The sequence below is a fragment of the Phaenicophaeus curvirostris genome, unplaced genomic scaffold (assembly GCF_032191515.1).
Source record: "Phaenicophaeus curvirostris isolate KB17595 unplaced genomic scaffold, BPBGC_Pcur_1.0 scaffold_127, whole genome shotgun sequence".
In the NCBI taxonomy this organism is placed as follows: Eukaryota; Metazoa; Chordata; class Aves; order Cuculiformes; family Cuculidae; genus Phaenicophaeus; species Phaenicophaeus curvirostris.
This window is the reverse complement of record NW_027206748.1, coordinates 36,705-59,583: the sequence shown is the minus strand read 5'-3', so window position 1 is coordinate 59,583 and position 22,879 is coordinate 36,705. Positions and strand designations below refer to the sequence as shown.

Here is a 22,879-nt window from a genome sequence, read left to right as displayed (position 1 = left end):
ATTCCGTCCCTCGGATCCGAATCGACTGCAATTTGAAGGCTGCGAAGTTAAAACAACTCAAGGAGCCACCAGAACCCACTAAAACCCGTCGGAAACGCAATTAACAACGCTAATTAACCCCAATTTGGTGCCGGAAGCGGGAATTCTGCCCCGCAGCAGGGAATTCATTCCCTGCCGATCGATCAGCGCCCGCGCTGGGAATTCCCAGGTTCCTCGTTTCGGCTGGGATCAACGGGCTAAGCGGCCTTCGTTAGGTTGATTAAAGCTGAATAATTAATTAATCCGCTCCCCTAATGATCCCCCCCTACTTCTTGCCCATCGCAGGCTCGTGAAGATGATTTTTTCCTGGTGGGACGAAGCGGGGAGGTGGCTCGGAGCGGCCTCAGGCGTCCGCTTGGCCCTTGTTCTTCTTCTTCAGGAGCCTCTTCAGGTCCGGAGACATGAAATACGGCTTCTCCGCCGACCCGTCGTGCCGCTCCAGGTCCTCCACTGCAAAGAGAAACCCCCCGGTGGCTACCAGGAGGCCAAAAAAGGCAACGAGGAGCCAAGAAAAGGCAACGAGGAGCCAAGAAAAGGCAACGAGGAGCCAAGAAAAGGCAACGAGGAGACCAAAAGAGGCAACGAGGAGACCAAAAGAGGCAACGAGGAGACCAAAAGAGGCAACGAGGAGACCAAAAGGGGAAGGAGGAGCCCCAAAAAGGCAACAAGGAGCCCCAAAAAGGCAACAAGGAGCCCAAAAAAGGCAACAAGGAGCCCAAAAAGGCAATGAGGAGACCAAAAGGGGAATGAGGAGCCCAAAAAAGGCAACAAGGAGGCCAAAAAGGGCAACGAGGAGCCCAAAAATGCAACAAGAAGCCCAAAAGGGGAATAAGGAGCCCAAAAACACAACGAGGAGCCCAAAAAACACAACGAGGAGCCCAAAAAACACAACGAGGAGCCCAAAAAACTCAATGAGGAGACTAAAAAGGGCAACGAGGAGACCAAAAAGTGCAACCAGGAGACCAAAAAGGGCAACAAGGAGCTGAAAAACACAATGAGGAGCCCAAAAAGGGCAACAAGGAGCCCAAAAACACAACGAGGAGCCCAAAAAGGGCAACAAGGAGCCCAAAAACACAACGAGGAGCCCAAAAAGGGCAACAAGGAGACCAAAAAAATTCAACGAGGAGCTGAAAAACACAATGAGGAGCCCAAAAATGCAACAAGGAGCCCAAAAAACTCAACGAGGAGCCCAAAAAGGGCAACGAGGAGCCCAAAAAGGGCAACGAGGAGACCAAATAAACGCAACAAGGAGCTGAAAAACACAATGAGGAAACCAAAAATGCAACAAGGAGCCCAAAAGGGGAATGAGAAGCCCAAAAACACAACGAGGAGCCCAAAAAACTCAATGAGGAGACCAAAAAGGGCAACGAGGAGACCAAAAAACTCAACGAAGAGACCAAAAAATGCAAGAAGCCGCCCAAAAAACTCAATGAGGAGACCAGAAGAGGCAATGAGGAGACCAAAAAAATAAAAAACTCAACGAGGAGACCAAAAAACTCAACGAGGAGACCAAAAAACTCAACGAGGAGACCAAAAAATTCAACGAGGAGGCCAAAAGGGGAATGAGGAGACCAAAAAACTCAACAAGGAGGCAAAAAACTCAATGAGGAGACCAAAAAACTCAATGAAGAGACCTAAAAAGGCAACAAGGAGACCAAAAAACTCAACGAGGAGACCAAAAAACTCAATGAAGAGACCTAAAAAGGCAACAAGGAGACCAAAAATCTCAACGAGGAGACCAAAAAACTCAACGAGGAGACCAAAAGGGGCAACGAGGAGCTCCATGGGGAGGGGCAGGGGCTCCAGAAAGTGGGAAGAAAGGGTCTAAATGAAGAAGAAGCTGCGTGGAACTCGGTTTTCGGCTGCAGAACCCGCGGTCCCGTCCATCAAACCACCGAGCAGCCCCCGCGCTGCTCCCACTCCCAAACACCAACTGGACTCTGCGGTTCCCGGTGATTCCTGGCACAAGCGGCCACGGGAGACGCCGGGAACGCCGAGGGAGACGCCGGGAACGCCGAGGGAGACGCCGGGACACGAGGATTTTCATGAGCGGGTAGGAAGAGGCAAGGATCGAGGTGAGGAACGGGCTGGGGGAGCCTCGAGGCTTTGAGGAGCATCTCCGAGGGGTTGGGGGCCGGTGGCTGGCGTCCCTATCCTTGGGTGTCGGCGGTTTTGGGGGGCTCCGAGGGCCCCTTCCTCAGGATCTCGCTCAAGGCGGGGGACATGAAGTAAGGTCTCTCCTGGGATCCATCGTTCCTCTCCAGATCTTCGCCTTGGGGAACCCCGGGAGGAGGAGATGGGGAAGAGAAAGGGGGGAGGAAAGGGGAGAAGAGGAAGAAAAAAGGGGAAAGAGGAAGAAAAAAGGGAAATTGGAGTCAATCAGAGTCAGGATCCACCAAGCCCAAAGCACCAAGAGGGAAAGAACCCAGAGGGGAGGGGAAAAAAAGGGGGAAAATGGGGAAAAAAGGGAATGAGGAGGCCAAAAAGGGCGACGAGGAGGCCGAAAGGGGCGACGAGGAGGCCAAAAGGGGCGACGAGGAGGCCAAAAAGGGCGACGAGGAGGCCAAAAAGGGCAACGAGGAGGCCAAAAGGGGCAACGAGGAGGCCAAAAGGGGCAACGAGGAGGCCAAAAAGGGAATGAGGAGGCCAAAAAGGGCAACGAGGAGGCCAAAAAGGGCAACGAGGAGGCCAAAAAGGGCAACGAGGAGGCCAAAAAGGGAATGAGGAGGCCAGAAAAAGGAATGAGGAGGCCAAAAAGGGCAACGAGGAGGCCAAAAAGGGCAACGAGGAGGCCAAAAGGGGCAACGAGGAGGCCAAAAGGGGCAACGAGGAGGCCAAAAGGGGCAACGAGGAGGCCAAAAGGGGCAACGAGGAGGCCAAAAGGGGCAGCGAGGAGGCCAAAAAGGGCAACGAGGAGGCCAAAAAGGGCAACGAGGAGGCCAAAAAGGGCAACGAGGAGGAAGGGAACTGGGAATAAATAGAGAGAACCAGAAAAAAGTGGGAGGAAACCAGCAAAATTGGAAGAAAAGTGGAAAACAAGTGGGAGAAAACCAGAAAAAGTGGGAGAAAAAGGGGAAAAAAAGGGGGGAAGCAGAAAAAAGTGGGAGAAAAATGGGAAAAAGCAGGAGAAAAGCAGAAAAAAAGTGGGAGAAACCCTCGAAAACGCAGAGGAAACCAGAAAAAGTGGGAGAAAACCGCAAAAGTTTGGAGAAAACTGCAAAAAAGTTGGAGAAAACCAGAAAAAAGTAGGAGGAAACTCCCCAAAAAGTGGGAGGACACAAGAAAAAAGTGGAGAGAAAACCTGAAAGGGTGGGAGAAAAATCCCGGGGAGGCCACGGGAGTTCGGAACAAACCCCAGGGTTGGACAACTCTGGGATTCACCAGCCCTGGGTGAGGTCTGGAGCTGTGGTGGCATCTCTGGAGGGATCCAAGGGCAGGTAGGTCGTGGCTTGGAGCCTCCTGAGCCTATGGGAGGTGTCCCTGCTCATGGAGTTGGATCTGGATGGGCTTTGAGGTTCCTTCCAACCCATCCCAGCCCATCATTCCATGGTTCTCCTGGGATGGGAAGGTGTCACCATCCATGGGGCTGGATCTGGATGGGCTTTGAGGTCCTTCCAACCCAACCCAGCCCATCGTTCCATGGTTCTCCTGGGATGGGAAGGTGTCACCATCCATGGGGCTGGATCTGGATGGGCTTTGAGGCCCTTCCAACCCATCCCACGATTCCAAAACTCCATGACTACCAGCAAGCGGACGCTCCTGGGTGGACACTTACAGAAGCAGAGGAAGAGGGTGTCCACGCACATCCCGTAGACGCTGAAGAACCCGTGGGCAATGAGGTAGGAGCCCACGATCACCGTCTGGAAGAGAAACGATGCGGTCACGCCGCCACCCGAGGCGCCGGGAGGAGGAACCTCCTGAACCTCCAGCTCCCGGCGGGAGAAACCAACAAGGAGGGACTGTTGGGAGCGAGGACAAAGAACCTCAGAGAGGACAAAGAACCTCAGTGAGGAGGGTGGATGGAAGCCAAGCTGGAAGGGCGCGACACCTCCAAAAAAAACAAAGAGCTCATTGCGAGCGGGAAGGAGGAAACTCCTCCAAGAAAAATTCCTTAGAGCGAGTCTGGAGGAGGCCACGGAGATGACCTGAGGGTGGGAGAACCTCCTGGAGGAGGACAGGCTGGAGAGCTGGAGAGGAGAAGGCTCTGAGGAGACCTCGGAGCAGCTTCCAGCATGGAAAGGGGCTCCAGGAAAGCCGGCGACGGGGGCTCTTGGCCAGGGAGGACAGGGAGAGGTCGAGGGGAAGGGGTTTGAGCTGAAAGAGGGAAGATTGAGGTGAGATCTTGAGGAGAAACGTTCTCCTGGGAGGGTGGGGAGGCCCTGGCGTGGGTTTCCCCATCGCTGGAAGTGTCCAAGCCCCATCCAACGTGGCCTTGGAGCCCCAGATCCAGAAGGAGGAGCCCCAGATCCAGAGGGAGACGTCCCTGCCCAGGGGGTTGGATCTGGATGGGCTTTGAGGTCCCTTCCAACCCAACCCAGCCCACCATTCCATGGTTCTCCTGGGATGGGAAGGTGTCACCACCCATGGGGTTGGATCTGGATGGGCTTTGAGGTCCCTTCCAACCCATCCCAGCCCATCATTCCATGGCTCTCCTGGGATGGGAACCTGCTGGGAAGGTGCCTCTGCCCATGGGGTTGGATCTGGATGGGCTTTGAGGTCCCTTCCAACCCAACCCATCCCATCATTCCATGGTTCTCCTGGGATGGGAAGGTGTCCCTGCCCACGGGGTTGGATCTGGATGGGCTTTGAGGTCCTTCCAACCCATCCCATCCCATCATTCCACGGTTCTCCTGGGATGGGAAGGTGTCACCACCCATGGGGTTGGATCTGGATGGGCTTTGAGGTCCCTTCCGACCCATCCCATCCCACCATTCCATGGTTCTCCTGGGATGGGAGGTGTCCCTGCCCACGGGGCTGGATCTGGATGGGCTTTGAGGTCCTTCCAACCCAACCCAACCCACGATTCCTTCCGGGATGTTGAGCGGAGAGAGGATTCGTGTGGAGAGTCTCCTTCCATCCCTCCTAAACCCACCGCGGGAGGAGGAAGCGTCTCACCAGGATGGGGACCCAGTAGTAGTTGAGGGCGGGCGCGGCGTCCTCCACCAGCTTGATGCGATGGGTGAAGAAGAAGAAGGCGAGAATTCCTAGAAAAACGTGGACACCACCAGCTTCACGTGACGCCGAGCAGAAGAAAAGCAGCAAGGAGACGGACGGGGAGCGAGAAGGGTCCGTTTGGTGGGACGGGGAGCGAGAAGGTGCGACCGGCTCCGAGGAGGAGAACCCTCCGGCCCCCGGCACTCACCGACGCTTCCCACGATGAGGAGTTTCCCCAGGAAGAAGAGGAAATCCGTGACTTTATCCAGAACGGCCACCCTGGAAAGGAGAACGAGGTGAAGGTCCATGTCCCCCACCCCGAATCCAGTTGGACGGGTGGGAGGAGGCGACCAGCGCGTGGAAAGCCAGCAGGAAACACCAGGAAGGGGCGGAAGAGACGACCCTGCTGACCTTCAGCATCATCTCTGCACCCGGGAAGATCACGGAGATCCTCCTGGAAGCTCTGCTGAAGCCCATGGAGGACACGGAGGCGACTAGTGGCCTTCTCTGATGTGGCCACGGGGCAACCAACGGGTGGGATCTAGCTGGGCTTCTGTGAAGCCTTCATAGAATCACCAGGTTGGAAAAGACCCACTGGATCATCGAGTCCAACCGTTCCCACCAACCGTTCCTCTGAGAAGGTCCCCCCATCATCCTTCTCTCTAAACTGGAGAGATGGGGATGGGGATGGGATGGGATGGGATGGGATGGGTTGGGTTGGGATGGGGATGGGATGGGATGGGATGGGTTGGGTTGGGATGGGGATGGGATGGGATGGGATGGGTTGGGTTGGGGGGAGGAGAAACGGGTTGGATGGTCGGATTCGGAGAGGAGCAGCCAACGGCTCCAAGTCCAGATGGAGATTGGTGGCTAGTGGTGGCCCTCAGGGGTCCGGGCTGGGATTGGTGCTGGTTGAGATCTTCATAAATCACCTAGAGAGTGAGATCAAGGGCACCCTCGGCGAGTTTGGAGGTGACACCGAGCTGCGCGGGGCTGGTGCCACACCAGAAGGATCCAGAGGGACCTGGAGAGGCTGGAGATGGGGCTGGGAGAACCTCATGAGGTTCTACAAGGCCAAGATCCTACAGCTGGGTTGGAATCCCCAGTTTCAATCCAGGCTGGGGGACGATGACGGGATTGGGAGCAGCGGGAGGAGAAGGATTTGGGGGGCTGGAGGTGAAGAAGCTCGACACGAGCCGGCAACTTCTTCATGAGGAGAACGATGAAGCCCTGGGCCAGGTTGCCCAGAGCAGTGGTGGCTGCTCCATCCCTGGAGGGGTTGAAGACCAGGTTGGATGGAGCTCGGAGCCCCCGATCCCGTGGGAGGTGTCCCTGGATGGGCTTGGAGGTCCCTTCCAACCCAAACTATTCTAGGATTTGACGACTCGGGAGCCACCGAGCCCTCCTCAGGGTCTCACCTGATGATGTTCCTCATGAGAAGGAAGAAGGCGTTCCTGGCCGAGGTGCAGAAGTTGGTGCCGTAGACGGCGATCTGGAGCGGATCGAAGGGAGGAGAGAGAATTGGAGCCGCCCTGACCCCACCACTCGCGACCCGGTGCCCTTAATCCCATCTTGGTGGGGGGAAAAACTTGGATAAACCCCATCCTGGAAGCCCTTCCTCACCCAGAGGTTGGACACCAAGAGCTGAACCCCCCAACCCAGCTGAGGCGCCTCCCAAATCCAAGAGATGGGGCTGGGAAACCCTGAAGAGCATCGTTCCCTGGGATGTTTCCCCATCTTCATGGGAAACGTGGCCCTCGGAAGCCCCCCAAGATCTCCAAGAGGGACACGGAGGCGCTGGAGAAGCCTCCCCGGCTCTTACCATGATGTAGGCGTTTCGGTTGAGGAATTTGAGGAACTTCTCCAGGCACCAGAAGCAACATTTGAGGCAACCCAGGAGGAACTTGGCAAACTTGTTCTCTGCCGCTGGAGGAAAACGATGGGAGAAGGTGAGTCCCCAAAACCTCCTCGAGGAGGAACTTTGTGGTCTCTAAGGAGACCTCGTCCTCTCCCACCCCGATGCCTCGTCCTCGGCTTCCCGGGGAGGCCGAAAACCCCAACGGACAATGGGATGAGACCCATGGGATGTCCCCACGGCGCGGACCCAGCCCAGCACGTGTCCCTCAGCTCCTGCCGGGGCTCATCCCTCAACGCTCGCCCCGTGGAGCTTCTCGTGGTGGAAGAGACGCCGAGAGGAGAAGCTCCGTTCTCATCCCAACCCCTGGAACCGTCACGGACGTCGGCCGGGAGGTCCTGGAAGCAGCACCCAACCTCGTCGATCTCCTCGTTACCTTTCAACCTGTGGTCCAGATACTCCAAAACGACGCGGATGACTTGGACGATGGCGAGGAGGAGGGAGCCGAAGGCCAGCGAGCCCGTGTGGTACCTGCGAAAGACGCTCCGGTTAGGAGAAGACAACCTCGAGGAGCTCCCAGATCCTGGAGACGAGACCCACCGGAGGGCGCGGCCGAAGGCGGAGAAGAGCGGGAAGGCCGGGATGTCCTCGGGCTTCTTGAAGGCCCAATAGTAGGAGGCGAAGGCTCCGGCCAGCGTCACCTGCCCCAGCGCCAGGACGAAGTTGGCCAACCAGAAGAACATGAAGAGGTTGAAGAACTGGAGGGCGATGAGGTACTTGTGGTAGGCGGTTTCGCCCCCGTAGAAGGCGAAGAGGCACTGGGCGGTGGGACACAGCTTGGTGATGTTGCTCGTGTTGAAGGTCTGGAGGAGACAAGAGACGTTCAGCGCCTCGTCGGGGCTGGAAACGGGACACCAGGTTGACTGGCGGCGTCTTCCAGTCAACCCAAAGCCATCCTGACGTTTCTCAAGAGGTTTCCCCGCCTGGTGGTGGTTGCTCAGCTCAAAACGTCACGCGACGGCACCAAGGAAAACAAGGAGGCGCCGTAAACGTGTTCGGGAAGGTGGAATCTCAACTCTAAGAGCTTCCACGCTCACGTTCTTAGGAGCTTCTCAGGTTCCTCACCTCCGGGTTGCAGGTCTGCCCAGCGAACGGGCAGGCGCTCTCGTTGAAGACCTTGTAGACGGCCTCGTTGGACGTAGAGAGGAAACTGTGGAGAGGTGGTTAAGGAGCAGCGTGTTTGTGACCCCTGGATGGGAACCCCGAGGTGGTTTTGCTCCACGATGGCTTTTCTACACCAAGTTCTGCTTGAAGTTGAACTTGGAGCCCCGACGTTGGCTGCTCAACGCGCTGGAAGAGCTTTGAGTCCATGGGATGGGTGGGAAGGGACCTCAAAGCCCATCCAGATCCAACCCCGTGGGCAGGGACACCTCCCACGGGATCGGGGGCTCCAAGCCCCGTCCAACCTGCCCTTGGACGCCTCCAGGGATGGGGCAGCCAAGAATCTCTGGGAAACCTCGTCCTGTGGAAGCTTCCCAGACCCCTTTCCCTACTGGAACCTGCTCTAAGGTCTCCCCAGAGCCTTCTCCTCTCCAGGCTGGACAACCCCAACTCTCAGCTTTGGTCAGGAGGTTCTCCAGCCCTCGGATCATCTCCATGGCCTCCTCTGGACCCTTCGGAAACTCTCAGCCTTGGGACTGGAGAGGAGAAGAACCTCCTGGGTGGAAAACTGGTGGGACAGAGGCCCAGAGAGTGGTGGGAGATGGAGTTAACTCCAGCTGGAGGCCAGTCCCAAGCGGTGTCCCCAGGGCTCCGTGCTGGGTCCTGGTCAATGTCTTTATCCACGACCTGGATGGAGGCATCGAGGGCTCCCTGAGAGAGTTTGGGGGTGACACTGAGCTGGGTGGATCTGCTGGAGGGTTTGAGGTTCTCCAGAGGGATCTGAGCTGCTTGGATCCATGGGCTGAGACCAAGGGGAGGAGGTTGGAGCAGGACCTTGGGGCACAACGACCCTGGGCAGCTCCAGCCTAGGAGGAGTCTGGCTGGAAAGGGCCTGGAGGAGAAGGACCTGGGGGGGTTGGTGGAACAGGAGCCAGCAGGGGCCCAGGGGGCCAAGAAGGCCAAGGGCATCTGGGCTTGGAGCAGCCCCGGCGTGGACAGCAGGGCCAGGGAGGTTCTTCTCCCTCCGGCCTCGGCCCCTCGACTCCTGGGGTCGGTTGTGGGGACTGGAGGGGTTGAAGGGCCGGGTGGACGAGGTGCTGAGGGACACGGGTCAGTGATTGATGGGGCCGGTTGGACTCGATGACCCCGAGGTCCTCTCCAAGCTGGTGGCTCCCAAGGATACACGGCGGTGCTGGCCCAGTAGGCGAGGCAGAGGCTCAGCAAGAAGAACGTGCACAGCGGGAAGAGCAGAGACGCCATGATGTGCCCCACGGCCCTGCCGAGAAGATCAAAGCCGCGGTTGCAGCCCCGGGGCCACCAGGAGGACCTCACGGGAAGGTCCCCGAGCTCTCCCGCTGCCCCACTGGAGGCCGGAGGAGCCCCCCGGACCTGCTGGCCTCCTTGATGAGGGCGATGGCGATGAGGATCCTCTTGCGGAGGAAGATGAGGAGCAGGATGACGATCACCTCCACCACGGACAGGATGATCACTGCCAGGAGAAGGAGAGCTCCGCTTAACCCCAAGAAGCCCCCTCGGACACCCCAAGAAGCCACTTTGGCCACCCCCAAGAAGCCCCTTTGGCCACCCCCAAGAAGCCCCCTCGGACACCACCAAGAAGCCCCCTCGGCCACCCCCAAGAAGCCACTTTGGCCACTCCCAAGAAGCCCCCTCGGTCACCACCAAGAAGTCCCCTCAGCCACCCCCAAGCGAATCCATCCACCCCTCAATCCCCATGGAAAAACAACCCTGTCCATGACCTCCATCCCCCCAAGAAGGTGACATCAAGAAACTGAGAAGATCCCAAAGCTCCTCAGCCTCCCCTTCCCGAGTCCTTGAAGGCTCCGGCGCTGAAGAACGTCCACCCCCCGGCTCCAGGAGAGGACGGAGACTCACTGAAGGCCAACCACGTCTGCCGCAGGTGGAGGTAGACGCGGAGGTCGGTTTGGAAGCCCAGGTCCTTCAAGGAGACGTCGGAGCCGGGTTCCCCTTGGAGTTTGGCGTATTCCAAGTAGCAGTGGAAGATTCCTGGTGGGAGGAAGGAGAGAAGCACGAGATCAGGAGCCAAAAGTGGAGCTGGAGACACGTTTGGAAGCTCCAACCCAACCCCACCGGTGCCTGCGTGGAGGTGGAAGCCACCCAGAAGGACACTGGGAGAGCTTCTCTCCAGTCAGTCCCACCGGAGACGGGGACGGGGCGGGACAGGGAAGAGCCCCGGAGCCGCTCACCATAGCCCAGCACCAGGATGACCATCACGATCATCACCCAGACCATGATCCCAGCCAGGAAACGGAGCAGGACGATGAAGATCAAGCTGGTCACCATGGCGATGACGAGGCCTCTGTGGGAGGAAGGTCACCAGGAGTCAGAAGCCACCTCACCGCGTCCCTCCTCGCCCCTTTTCCCGAGCTTTTAAACCTCAAAAAACCCGGAGTCGGGGATGGAGCGCGAGGAGGACCAAGCGAAGCTCCTCCAACCCCCATCCCGCCACCTGGAGCTCCGGGTGGGGGGGAGGTGACACCAAATCATGGAATCGCCAGGTTGGAAAAGACCCATCGGCTCATCGGCTCGGGAAAACGAGGCAGAAAAGACGGAAAAGGGGGAGACGGAGGAGCTCAGCCCCCAGTCCAAGCGCTGGTGGGAAGGGAGCGGCCGCTGCTCACATGATGATCCAGTACCAGGAGACCGTGTAGTCCTCGAAGATCTTCATGGCCAGCTGCCGCGCTTCCAGGACCACGTTGGCTTTCCTGGAATACGAAGAGAAACCAGACTTGGAGCAGGAAGCGGAAGGAGGGATCCGAGAATCCTGGAATGGGTTGGGTTGGGAGGGAAATCCAGTGGGGGGTGGTGGAACCACATGGGTTTTGAGGTCCCTTCCAACCCAAGTTTTCCACGAATGCGGCTCTGGTTGAGGTTCGTAGGGATGGGGCTGGTTGGCCTGGATGCTCTCCGAGGTCTTTTAAACCCTCAACGACTCCATCGTTCTATGAAATCGGAGGGAGCCGAGGGATCGGGGGCCCCGAGGACTCACTTGGCGCCCTCCAGCAGGTCGGTGACGTTGCGCTGCTGCTGGTGGCCGTCGTCGTAGGTGGTTTGGTTGCCGACCATGATGACGCCTTTCTCGGTCTGGATGGCCGGGAGGCAGCGCCGCGCCACTGCACGCGCCCACAGCTCCCTGAGGCCAGAGCCGCGACGGCCAACCCAACCCAACCAAGCCAAACCCAACCCAACCAAACCCAACCCAACCCAACCCAACCCAACCAAACCCAACCCAACTCAACCCAACCAAACCCAACCCAACCAAGCCAAACCCAACCCAACCAAACCCAACCCAACCAAGCCAAACCCAACCCAACCAAACCCAACCCAACCAAACCCAACCCAACCCAACCCAACCCAACCCAACCAAGCCAAACCCAACCCAACCAAACCCAACCCAACCCAACCAAACCAAACCCAACCCAACCAAACCCAACCCAACTCAATCCAACCCAATCCAACCAAACTCAACACAACCAAACCCAACCAAGAACTTAACCCAATCCCAACCCAACTCAACCAACCCAAATCCAAACCAACCAAACCCAACTCAACCCAACCAAACCCAATCCAACCCAACCCAATCCAAACCAACCCAACCAAACCAACCAAACCCAACTCAACACAACTCAACCAAACCAAATCCAACCCAACCAAACCAAACCCAGCTCAACCCAACTCAATCCAACCAAACTCAACCCTATTCAACCCAACTCAACCCAACCAAACCCAATCCAAACCCACCAAACCCAACCCAACTCAATCCAACTCAACTCAATCAAACTCAATCCAATCCAACCCAACCAAACCCGGCTCAACCCAACCAAATCCAACTCAACCCAACTCAATCCAACCAAACTCAACACAACCAAACCCAACCAAGAACTTAACCCAATCCAAACCAACCAAACCCAACTCAACCCAACTCAACCCAACCCAACCAAACCCAAACCAACCCAACCCAACTCAATCCAACCCAACCCAACTCAATCCAACCCAATCAAACCCAATCAAACCCAACCAAGAACTTAACCCAATCCCAACCCAACCAAACCCAACCCAGCTCAACTCCAACTAAACTCAACCCAATCAAACCCACCCCACCCCATCACAACCCAACTCAACTCAAATCAAACCGACTCAAACCAAACAAACCCAACTCAACCCAATCAAACCCAAGTCCACCAGCCAAACCAAACTCAACCAAATTCAATCCAACTCAATCAAACCCAACCCGATCTAACCCAGCAAAACCTGCTCCAACCCAACCGAACCCAAACCTAACCCAACCTAATCCAACTCAATTCAAATGAACCCAACCCAACTCAACCCAACTCAACCCAACTCAATCCAACCCAACCCAACCAAACCCAATCCAACTCAACCCAAGCCAAGCCAACCAAACCCAACTTAATTCAAACAAGCCCAACCCAACCCTACTCAACCCAACCCAATCAAACCAAACTCAACCCTACTCAACCCAACCCAACTCAACACAACCCAACCCAACTGAACCCAACCTAATCCAGCTCAATTCAAACAAAACCCAACCCAATCAAACCAACTCGAACCAAACCAACTCGAACCAAACCAACTCGAACCAAACCAACTCGAACCAAACCAACTCGAACCAAACCAACTCGAACCAGCTCATCAAACCAGCTCATCAAACCAGCTCAGATCAAACCTGCTCAAACCAAACCTGCTCAAACCAAACCAGCTCAAACCACCTCAGATCAAACCACCTCAGATCAAACCACCTCAGATCAAACCAAACCAACTCAAACCAACTCAACCCAACTCAAACCAACCCAAACCAACCCAAACCAACTCAACCCAAACCAGCTCAACCCAAACCAGCTCAACCCAAACCAACCCAAACCAACTCAACCCAAACCAACCCAAACCAACCCAAACCAACTCAACTCAAACCAACTCAACTCAAACCAACTCAACTCAAACCAACTCAACTCAAACCAACCCAAACCAACTCAACTCAAACCAACTCAACTCAAACCAACTCAACTCAAACCAACTCAACTCAAACCAACCCAAACCAACTCAACTCAAACCAAACCAACTCAACTCAAACCAACTCAACTCAAACCAACTCAACTCAAACCAACCCAAACCAACTCAACTCAAACCAAACCAACTCAACCCAAACCAACTCAACCCAAACCAACTCAACTCAAACCAACTCAACTCAAACCAACTCAACTCAAACCAACTCAACTCAAACCAACCCAAACCAACTCAACCCAAACCAACTCAACTCAAACCAAACCAACTCAAACCAACTCAACTCAAACCAAACCAACTCAAACCAAACCAACTCAAACCAAACCAACTCAAACCAAACCAACTCAAACCAAATCAACTCAAACCAAATCAACTCAACTCAAACCAACTCAAACCAACTCAAACCAAACCAACTCAAACCAACTCAACCCAAACCAACTCATCCCAACTCAACCCAACCCAACTCAACCCAACCCAACCCAACCCAACTCATCCCAACCCAACCCAACCCAACTCAACCCAACCCAACCCAATCCAACCCAACCCCAGCCCCTCCTGTGCTCCCAACCCCCCATCACCTCTCAGGAAACCCAACCGCGAGCCTCCACCCCCCCATCCCCCCCGCGCTGCGTCTCCTCCCCATCACCGTGCCGTGAGCCAAGGGGCTCGTTAACGATTGGCCTCGTTAGCACTCCGGACGTACGGGGGGCACTGGGGATGAGCGTGGCCGGGCACTCCCTGTCCCTCAACACCTCCAGCGCCGGCTGCGGGGGGGACACCGAACGGGGCGTTGAGGGTGGGGGGGGCGGCGGTGGGGAGGTCGCCCCCAGGTCCCCACGTTCTCACCTTCTGCGAGGTTTGGAAGCCGGGAACGCAGAATTCCCGGTAATAGTCCAGCTCGCCGGTTGCCGAAGCCGTGAGGAACGTCAAGTAGCGATCGGGGCAGCGGCTGACGCAGATCTAGGGCGAGAAGAAGACCCGGAGAGGTCACGGGGGAGGTCCCGGCATGGAGATCCCACAGCTCCAGCGGCGTCGCCATCGGTACCTGGGTGGTGGGACACTGGAACTCCAGCAGGACCAGGGGGCTGGCGCACTTGACGATGTCGAAGTAGAAGAGGAAGGGCTTCTTCCTGCCGAGGGACACGAGGAGAAGGCATCGTGGGGGACACAAACACCAACCAGACCAAAAATTGAGGTCGGAGGGGGAGCAGAATGAGAGGCCCCGCCTGGAGGTGCTGGTGACCCGGCCTGGACCAGGGGATGGTGATCCCAGAGCCACCAGGTGACCCAGCCCGGACCAGGGGTTGGTGATCCCAGAGTCACCCCATCCCAGAGCCACGTGATGTCCATCCCGGAGCCACCAGGTGACCCATCCCAGAGCCACGTGACGTCCATCCCGGAGCCACCAGGTGACCCATCCCAGAGCCACGTGACGGCCATCCTGGAGCCACCAGGTGACCCATCCCAGAGCCACATGACGTCCATCCCGGAGCCACCAGGTGACCCATCCCAGAGCCACGTGACGGCCATCCTGGAGCCACCAGGTGACCCATCCCAGAGCCACGTGACGTCCACCCTGGAGCCACCAGGTGACCCATCCCAGAGCCACGTGACGGCCATCCTGGAGCCACGGGATGGTGATCCCAGAGCTGCCCCATCCCGAAGCTACAGGATATCCATCCTGGAGCCACAAGGTGACCTATCTCAGACCAGGGGGTGGTGATCCCAGAGTCACCCCATCCCAGAGCCAGGTGACGTCCATCCTGGAGCCAGGGGAAGGTGATCCCGGAGCTGCCCCATCCCGGAGCTACAGGATGTCCATCCTGGAGCCACCAGATGACCCATCTCAGACCATGGGATGGTGATCCAGAGCTGCCCCATCCTGGAGCCATGGGATGTCCATCCTGGAGCCACAAGGTGATCCATCCCAGAGCTACAAGTTGACCCATCCTGGAGCCACAAGGTGACCCATCCTGGAGCCACAAGGTGACCCATCCTGGAGCCTCAAGGTGACCCCATCCCAGAGCCACAAGGTGACCCATCCCAGACCATGGGATGTCCATCCAGAGGCCATGAGATGCCCATCCTAGAGCCACCCACCCCAGAGCCACAGGATGTCCATCCCAGAGCCACCAGGTGACCCATCCTGGAGCCACGGGATGATGACCCCAGAGCCACCCCATCCTGGAGCCACGGGACGTCCATCCTGGAACCATGGGATGTCCATCCTGGAGCTCCAAGGTGACCCATCCCAGATCACAGGATGGTGATCCCAGAGCTGCCCCATCCTGGAGCCACGGGATGTCCATCCAGAAGACAGGGGATGTCCATCCTGGAGCTGCAAGGTGACCCATCCCAGAGCCACAGGATGTCCACCCTGGAGCCATGAGATGCCCATCTTAGAGCCACCCATCCCAGACCACAGGATGTCCATCCTGGAGCTCCAAGGTGACTCATCTCAGAACCATGGGATGGTGACCCCAGAGCTGCCCCATCCTGGAGGCACAAGGTGACCCATCCTGGAGCCACGAGATGTCCACCCTGGAGCCAGGGGACGCCGTCCCTCCCAGAGCCACCCACCCCACCCCACGTCTCATCCCTGTCCCTCTACGTACGCGTTGGGGGTTCCCTGCTGGCCGCAGAACTGCCCACGGCTGTCGGTGGGGTAGATGACCTTCCGGGGGTCCCCGTGGGTCCAGGCTGGGGGGAGGGAAGCAGGTGGTTACACCTCGGGATGGTCCCGTCCCACCAGACAGAGACCTGGAGGCCGAGAGCCCACCCGGAGCCATCGTACGTACCCACCACACCAACCACAACGTAGCCCACGATGGCGAGAAGGAGCAGGACACAGCAGAGAACGTCGGTGCAGCTCCTGGGAGAGGAGGAGAGGGACACGGTGGAGATGGAGGGGGAGATGGACACAGTGGAGATGGAGAGAGGGGAGGGAGGGGGAGATGGACATGGAGATGGAGAGAGGGGATGGAGGGGGAGATGGACACGGTGGAGATGGAGAGAGGGGAGGGAGGGGGAGATGGACACGGTAGAGATGGAGAGAGGGGAGGGAGGGGGAGATGGACACCGAGATGGAGAGAGGGGAGGGAGGGGGAGATGGACACGGTGGAGATGGAGAGAGGGGATGGAGGGGGAGATGGACACGGTGGAGATGGAGGAGAAGGGGATGGAGGGGGAGATGGACACGGGGGAGATGGAGGAGAAGGGGATGGAGGGGGAGAGGGACACGGTGGAGATGGAGAGAGGGGAGGGAGGTTGGATTTGGTCCTACCTGTCATGGATGGGACCTCGGAAGGTTGGGTCATATTTCTGTGGCATCCCTGGAGAGACGGACACGGAATGAGGACAGGGAACGAGGAGAAGGAACGAGGAGATGGAACGAGGAGAAGGAACGAGGAGATGGAACCAGGAGAAAAAGAGAACGAGGAGAAGCAAACGCGAAGGAGAAGGAACGAGGAGAGGATCCACCACCAAGTTATTTATAGAGTGGGAATCAAGGGATGGGGGGGCACCTGGGGGGCTGGGAGCTGCCCCATAGCGGGATGGGGGGGCACTTGGGGGGCTGGGGGGGGCACTTGGGGGGCTGGGAGCTGCCCCATGTGAGGCTCCCCCCCCCCCCCCCCCGCCCCAAACCAGTAGGAGCGGCTCGTTAACCATTAACCAGCCTTAACCAGCAATTAACCAGCCACCACCCAGCCGGTTCCAGCAGGGCAGGGGAGGGCGGCTCCCAGCTGCCCGGAACAACTGGTCCCAGTGCCCCCCAGTCCCAGTGCCCCCCCCATACTGGTCCCAGTGCCCCCCAGTCCCAGTGCCCCCCCCATACTGGTCTCCCCCTCCCCCCCCCATACTGCTGCCCCCCCCATACTGGTCCCAGTGCCCTCCAGTCCCAGTTCCCCCCCCATACTGGTCCCAGTGCCCCCCCCATACTGGTGCCCTCCCACACTGGTGCCCTCCCCATACTGGTCCCAGTGCCCCCCCAGTCCCAGTTGCCCCCTCATACTGGTCTTAGTGCCCCCCCCCATACTGGTTCCCCCCCTAGTCCCAGTGCCCCCCCAGTCCCAGTTCCCCCCCACTGGTCCCAGTGCCCCCCAGGTCCCAGTTCCCCCCCCATACTGGTCCCAGCACCCTCCTCCATACTGGTTCCCCCCCAGTCCCAGTGCCCCCCCATACTGGTCCCAGTGCCCCCCCAGTCCCAGTTCCCCCCCATACTGGTCCCAGTTCCCCCCCCCCACTGGTCCCAGTGCCCCCCAGGTCCCAGTTCCACCCCCCACTGGTCCCAGCACCCTCCTCCATACTGGTTCCCCCTGGTCCCAGTGCCCCCCCATACTGGTCCCAGTGCCCCCCCAGGTCCCAGTTCCCCCCCCATACTGGTCCCAGTTCCCCCCCACACTGGTCCCAGCACCCTCCTCCATACTGGTTCCCCCTGGTCCCAGTGCCCCCCCATACTGGTCCCAGTTCCCCCCCATACTGGTCCCAGTGCCCCCCAGTCCCAGTTCCCCCCCCCCACTGGTCCCAGTTCCCCCCCAGCCGGTGTCTCTTTCTCTTTCACTTTCGTTTCTCCGGCCCCGCTTCCCCCCTTTTTGCCTCCATTTTGGGGGCCCCGGGGGCGGCTCCTGCCCCACCGACTCCGCCCCCAGCCCCTGCCCCACGGCAGCCCCTGCCCCACAGATTCTGATGGCGGCTCCTGCCCCACAGCGGCTCCTGCCCCACAGATTCCAACCCCAGCCCCTGCCCCACAGATTCCAACTGCGGCCTCTGCCCCACAGCAGCCCCTGCCCCACAGATTCCAACAGTGGCACCTGCCCCACTGCCACCTCTGCCCCACAGATTGTGATGGCGGCTCCTGCCCCACAGATTCTGACAGCGGCTCCTGCCCCACGGCAGCCCCTGCCCCACAGATTCTGCTGGCGGCTCCAGCCCCACTGCCACCTCTGCCCCATGGATTCTGATGGCGGCTCCTGCCCCATGGTGGCCCCTGCCCCACAGATTCCAACTGCAGCCTCTGCCCCACAGCAGCCCCTGCCCCACGGATTCTGATGGCGGCTCCTGCCCCACAGCAGCTCCCACCCCACAGATTCTGTCAGCAGCTCCTGCCCCATGGCAGCTCCTGCCCCACAGATTCTGATGGCGCCTCCTGCCCCACAGCAGCCTCTGCCCCACAGATTCCAACCCCAGCCCCTGCCCCACAGCAGCCCCTGCTTCACAGATTCTGACGGTGGCTCCTGCCCCACAGATTCCACCCCCAACCCCTGCCCCGCAGATTCCAACAACAACCCCTGCCCCATGGCCACCTCTGCCCCACAGATTCTGACGGCAGCTCCTGCCCCACAGCAGCTCCTGCCCCACAGAGTCCAACAACAACCCCTGCCCCATAGATTCCAACAGCAGCTCCTGCCCCACGGCAGCCCCTGCCCCACAGATTCCAACTGTGGCCTCTGCCCCACAGATTCCACCAGCAGCTCCTGCCCCGCAGATTCCAACAACAACCCCTGCCCCACGGCAGCCCCTGCCCCACAGATTCTGATGGCGGCTCCTGCCCCACAGCAGCCTCTGCCCCACAGATTCCACCCCCAACCCCTGCCCCACAGCGGCTCCTGCCCCACAGATTCCACGGGCAGCACCTGCCCCATGGCCACCTCTGCCCCACAGATTCTGACGGCGGCTCCTGCCCCACAGCGGCTCCTGCCCCACAGATTCCAACAACAACCCCTGCCCCACAGCAGCCCCTGCCCCACGGATTCTGATGGCGGCTCCCGCCCCACACCAGCTCCCACCCCACAGATTCTGTCAGCAGCTCCTGCCCCACAGATTCCACCAGCAGCCTCTGCCCCACGGATTCTGTCAGCAGCTCCAGCCCCACTGCCACCTCTGCCCCACAGATTCCGCCAGCAGCTCCTGCCCCATGGCAGCCCCTGCCCCACAGATTCTGATGGCGGCTCCTGCCCCACAGCAGCCCCATGGCAGCCCCTGCCCCACAGATTCTGATGGCGGCTCCTGCCCCACAGCAGCCCCATGGCAGCCCCTGCCCCACAGATTCTGATGGCGGCTCCTGCCCCACAGCAGCCCCATGGCAGCCCCTGCCCCACAGATTCTGATGGCGGCTCCTGCCCCACAGCAGCCCCATGGCAGCCCCTGCCCCACAGATTCTGATGGCGGCTCCTGCCCCACAGCAGCCCCACACCAGCCCCTGCCCCATAGATTCCACCAGCAGCCCCTGCCCCACGGCCATCTCTGCCCCACCGATTCCACCGGCAGCCTCTGCCCCACAGATTCCACCCCCAACCCCTGCCCCACGGCAGCCCCTGCCCCACAGATTCTGACAGCGGCTCCCGCCCCACAGCAGCCCCACAGCGGCTCCTGCCCCACAGCGGCTCCTGCCCCACAGATTCTGATGGCGGCTCCTGCCCCACAGCAGCCTCTGCCCCACAGATTCCAACCCCAAGCCCTGGCCCCACGGCGGCTCCTGCCCCACAGATTCCAACCCCAAGCCCTGGCCCCACGGCCGCCCCTCACCGTGCTTCCCATAGTAGTTTTCCCGCTGGCCCCCCATGGCAGCGCCCCACGCGTTGCCTGCCCCACGGCGGGCGTCGCAGGCCCCACGGCGCGAGTCGCAGGCCCCACGGCGGGTGTCGCAGGCCCCACGGCGCGAGTCGCAGGCCCCACGGCGCTCCCAGCATTCCGGCTGCTCCGGTTTGGCTCCGGTTCAGCTCGTAATCCCAGTTTGGCCTTTGAAGGCGCCGGCGGTGGCGGCATCGGGCCCCACGGCGGCCACCGACGCCTCCCTGGTGGCCACCGAGCCCGGGCAGCGGCCAAAGCCCCCGGAACCCGCAGCCGCCCCCATCCCAGCCCACGGCGGGAGGGGAAACGGAGAGCGAGGAGCCGCGGGTGGGACTGGGATTGGGATTAAGGACAGGATTGGGGGGGGTGGGATTGGGATTAGGGTTGGGAGGGAGGGGTGGGGAAAGGGATGGAGGAGTGGGGAAAGGGATTAGGAATGGGATGGAGGGGTTGGGATGGGATCAGGGTTGGGATCGAGGGGTCGGGAGTGGGATCGAGGGGTGGGGAGTGGGATTGAGGGGTCGGGAATGGGATTGAGGGGTCAGGAGTGGGATTAGGAATGGGATTGAGGGGTGGGGAGTGGGATTAGGAATGGGATTGAGGGGTTGGGATTGGGATGGAGGGAACAGGAATGGGATTAGGGTTGGGATCGAGGGGTCAGGAATGGGATCGAGGGGTCGGGAGTGGGATTAGGAATGGGATTGAGGGGTGGGGAGTGGGATTGAGGGGTCGGGAATGGGATTGAGGGGTCAGGAGTGGGATTAGGAATGGGATTGAGGGGTGGGGAATGGGATTGAGGAGTGGGGAAGGGGATTAGGATTGGGATCAAGGGGTCAGGAATGGGATCGAGGGGTCGGGAACAGGATTAGGATTGGGATCAAGGGGTCAGGAATGGGATTGAGGGGTCGTGAGTGGGATTAGGAATGGGATTGAGGGGTGGGGAAGGGGATTAGGATTGGGATCAAGGGGTCAGGAATGGGATCGAGGGGCTGGGAATTGGATTGAGGGGTCAGGAATGGGATTGAGGGGTCGCAAATGGGATTAGGAATGGGATCGAGGGGTTGGGATTGGAATGGAGGGATGAGGAATGGCATTAGGGTTGGGATCGAGGGGTTGGAATTAGAATGGAGGGATCAGGAATGGGATTAGGGTTGGGATCGAGGGGTTGGGAAAGGGATTGAGAGGTCACAAATGGGATTAGGAATGGGATCGAGGGGTTGGGATTTGGATTGAGGGGTCAGGAATGGGATTGAGGGGTCAGGAATGAGATTGAGGGGTCGGGAATGAGATCGAGGGGTCGGGAATGCGATTAGAAATGGGATCAAGGGGTTGAGAATGAGATTGGGATTGAGATCAAGGGGTCGGGATTGGGGATCGGGATTGGGTGTGGGGATGGGATTAGGAATAGGATTGGGGGAGTGGGGGGTCTGGGGGTGCAGGGACCCCAATGGAGGGGGTCTGGGGACTCCAGTGGGGGGGTATGGGGGTTCAGGGACCCCAATGGGGGGGGTCTGGGGGTGCAGGGACCTCAATGAGGGGGGTCTTGGGGGTGCAGGGACCCCAATGGGGGGGTCTGGGGGTTCAGGTACCCCAATGGGGTGGGGGGGTCTGGGGGTTCAGGTACCCCAATGGGGGGGGGGTCTGGGGACCCCAATGGGGGGGGCGGGTATTGGGGTTCAGGGACCCCAATGGGGGGCAGTCCGATGGTCTGAGGGTGCAGGGACCCCAATGGGGGGATCTGGGGACTCCAGTGGGGGGAGTATTGGGGTTCAGGGACTCCAATGGGGGAGGGTCTGGGGGTTCAGGGACCCCAATCGGGTGGGTGGGGGTGTGCAGGGACCCCAATGGGGGGCTCTGGGGACTCCAATGGGGGGGTATTGGGGTTCAGGGACCCCAATGGGGGGAGTCTGATGGTCTGAGGGTGCAGGGACCCCAATGGGGCGTCTGGGGACTCAATGGGGGGGGGTATTGGGGTTCAGGGACTCCAATGGGGGGGGTCTGGGGGTTCAGGGACCCCAATCGGGTGGGTGGGGGGTGTGCAGGGGACCCCAATGGGGGGGCTCTGGGTGTGGCAAGGACCCCAAGTTGGGGGGGTCTGGGGGTTCAGGTACCCCCAATGTGGGGGGGTCTGGGGACTCCAGTGGGGGGGTATTGGGGTTCAGGGACCCCAATGGGGGGAGTCTGATGGTCTGAGGGTGCAGGGACCCCAATGGGGGCATCTGGGGACTCCAATGGGGGGGGATATTGGGGTTCAGGGACTCCAATGTGGGGGGTCTGGGGGTTGAGGACCTCAATGTGGGGGTCTAGAGTTTCAGGGACCCCAATGTTTAGGGGTCTGGGTGTTCAGGGACCCCAATGTGAGGGGGTTTGGGGGTGCAGGACCCCAATGTGGGGGGCTCTGGGGTGCCAGGACCACAGTGTAGGGGGGTCTGGGGGTTCAGGGACCCCAAGGGGGGCGTCTAGGGGTGCAGGGACCCCAACAGGGGGGGGTCTGGAGGTTCAGGGACCTCAATGAGGGGGGTCCTGGGGGTGCAGAGACCCCAATAGGGGGTTCCTCTGTGGGTTCAGGGACCCCAAAGTGGGGGTCTGGGGGTTCAGGGACCCCAATGGGGGCCGGTCTGGGGGTTCAGGGACCCCAACGGGGGGGATCTGGGGGTCTGGGGCTGCAGACACCCCAATGAGGGGGTCTGGGGGTTCAGGGACCCCAATGGGGGGCGGTCTGGGGGTGCAGAGACCCCAATGGGGGGGGTGCAGGTACCCCAATGTGGGGGTTCTCTGGGGGTTCAGGGACCCCAATGGGGAGGTCTGGGGGTGCAGAGACCCCAAAGAGGGGGGGGGGCCCTGGGGGTTCAGGGACCCCAGTGTGGGGATGTCTAGGGGGTTCAGGGGCCCCATTGTTGGGGGGGTCTGGGGGTCTAGGGGTTCAGGAACCCCAATGAGGGGGAATCTGGGGTCTCTGGGGGTTCAGGGGGGGGGGTTTCCCGGTACCGTAAGCGCCGTCGGGGTCCTTGTTGCCCTCGGGGGGGGTCTCCATGGCGGCGG

The 22,879-nt window shown here is 59.6% G+C and overlaps 1 protein-coding gene across 4 annotated transcripts; it reads right to left on the bottom strand.

Moving 5' to 3' along the window:
- Positions 1-250: 250 nt before the first annotated feature.
- Positions 251-22,879, bottom strand: SLC44A2 (solute carrier family 44 member 2 (CTL2 blood group)). Of its 4 annotated transcripts, none has more exons than XM_069882425.1 (22): positions 22,826-22,879; positions 16,551-16,599; positions 16,066-16,139; positions 15,883-15,967; positions 14,313-14,397; positions 14,114-14,227; positions 13,971-14,031; positions 11,238-11,361; positions 10,870-10,953; positions 10,435-10,547; positions 10,103-10,234; positions 9,599-9,698; positions 9,393-9,485; positions 8,174-8,258; positions 7,649-7,911; positions 7,485-7,579; positions 7,016-7,119; positions 6,612-6,685; positions 5,402-5,472; positions 5,155-5,243; positions 3,815-3,899; positions 251-489 (listed from the first exon to the last, which is right to left on the bottom strand). In XM_069882425.1, the coding sequence occupies exons 1-22, from the start codon at positions 22,869-22,871 to the stop codon at positions 383-385; spliced, it is 2,133 nt and encodes a 710-aa protein (XP_069738526.1). In that variant the 5' UTR covers positions 22,872-22,879; the 3' UTR covers positions 251-382. The 4 variants fall into 4 exon arrangements, with proteins under 4 accessions (XP_069738526.1, XP_069738527.1, XP_069738524.1 ...); XM_069882426.1 differs by lacking the exon at positions 22,826-22,879 and adding an exon at positions 19,793-19,860; XM_069882423.1 differs by lacking the exon at positions 251-489 and adding an exon at positions 501-2,311.

Bases quoted from the DNA above. Each gene is read 5' to 3' on its own strand.
- SLC44A2 (XM_069882423.1), bottom strand. From the start codon at position 22,871: ATGGAGACCCCCCCCGAGGGCAACAAGGACCCCGACGGCGCTTACG. The intron at 15,968-16,065 runs GTACGTACGATG...CCCTCCCCCCAG, and splicing joins CGTTGTGGTTGGTGTGGTGG to CCTGGACCCACGGGGACCCC. The intron at 9,699-10,102 runs GTGAGTCTCCGT...TTCTCCTGGCAG, and splicing joins GCAGACGTGGTTGGCCTTCA to TGATCATCCTGTCCGTGGTG.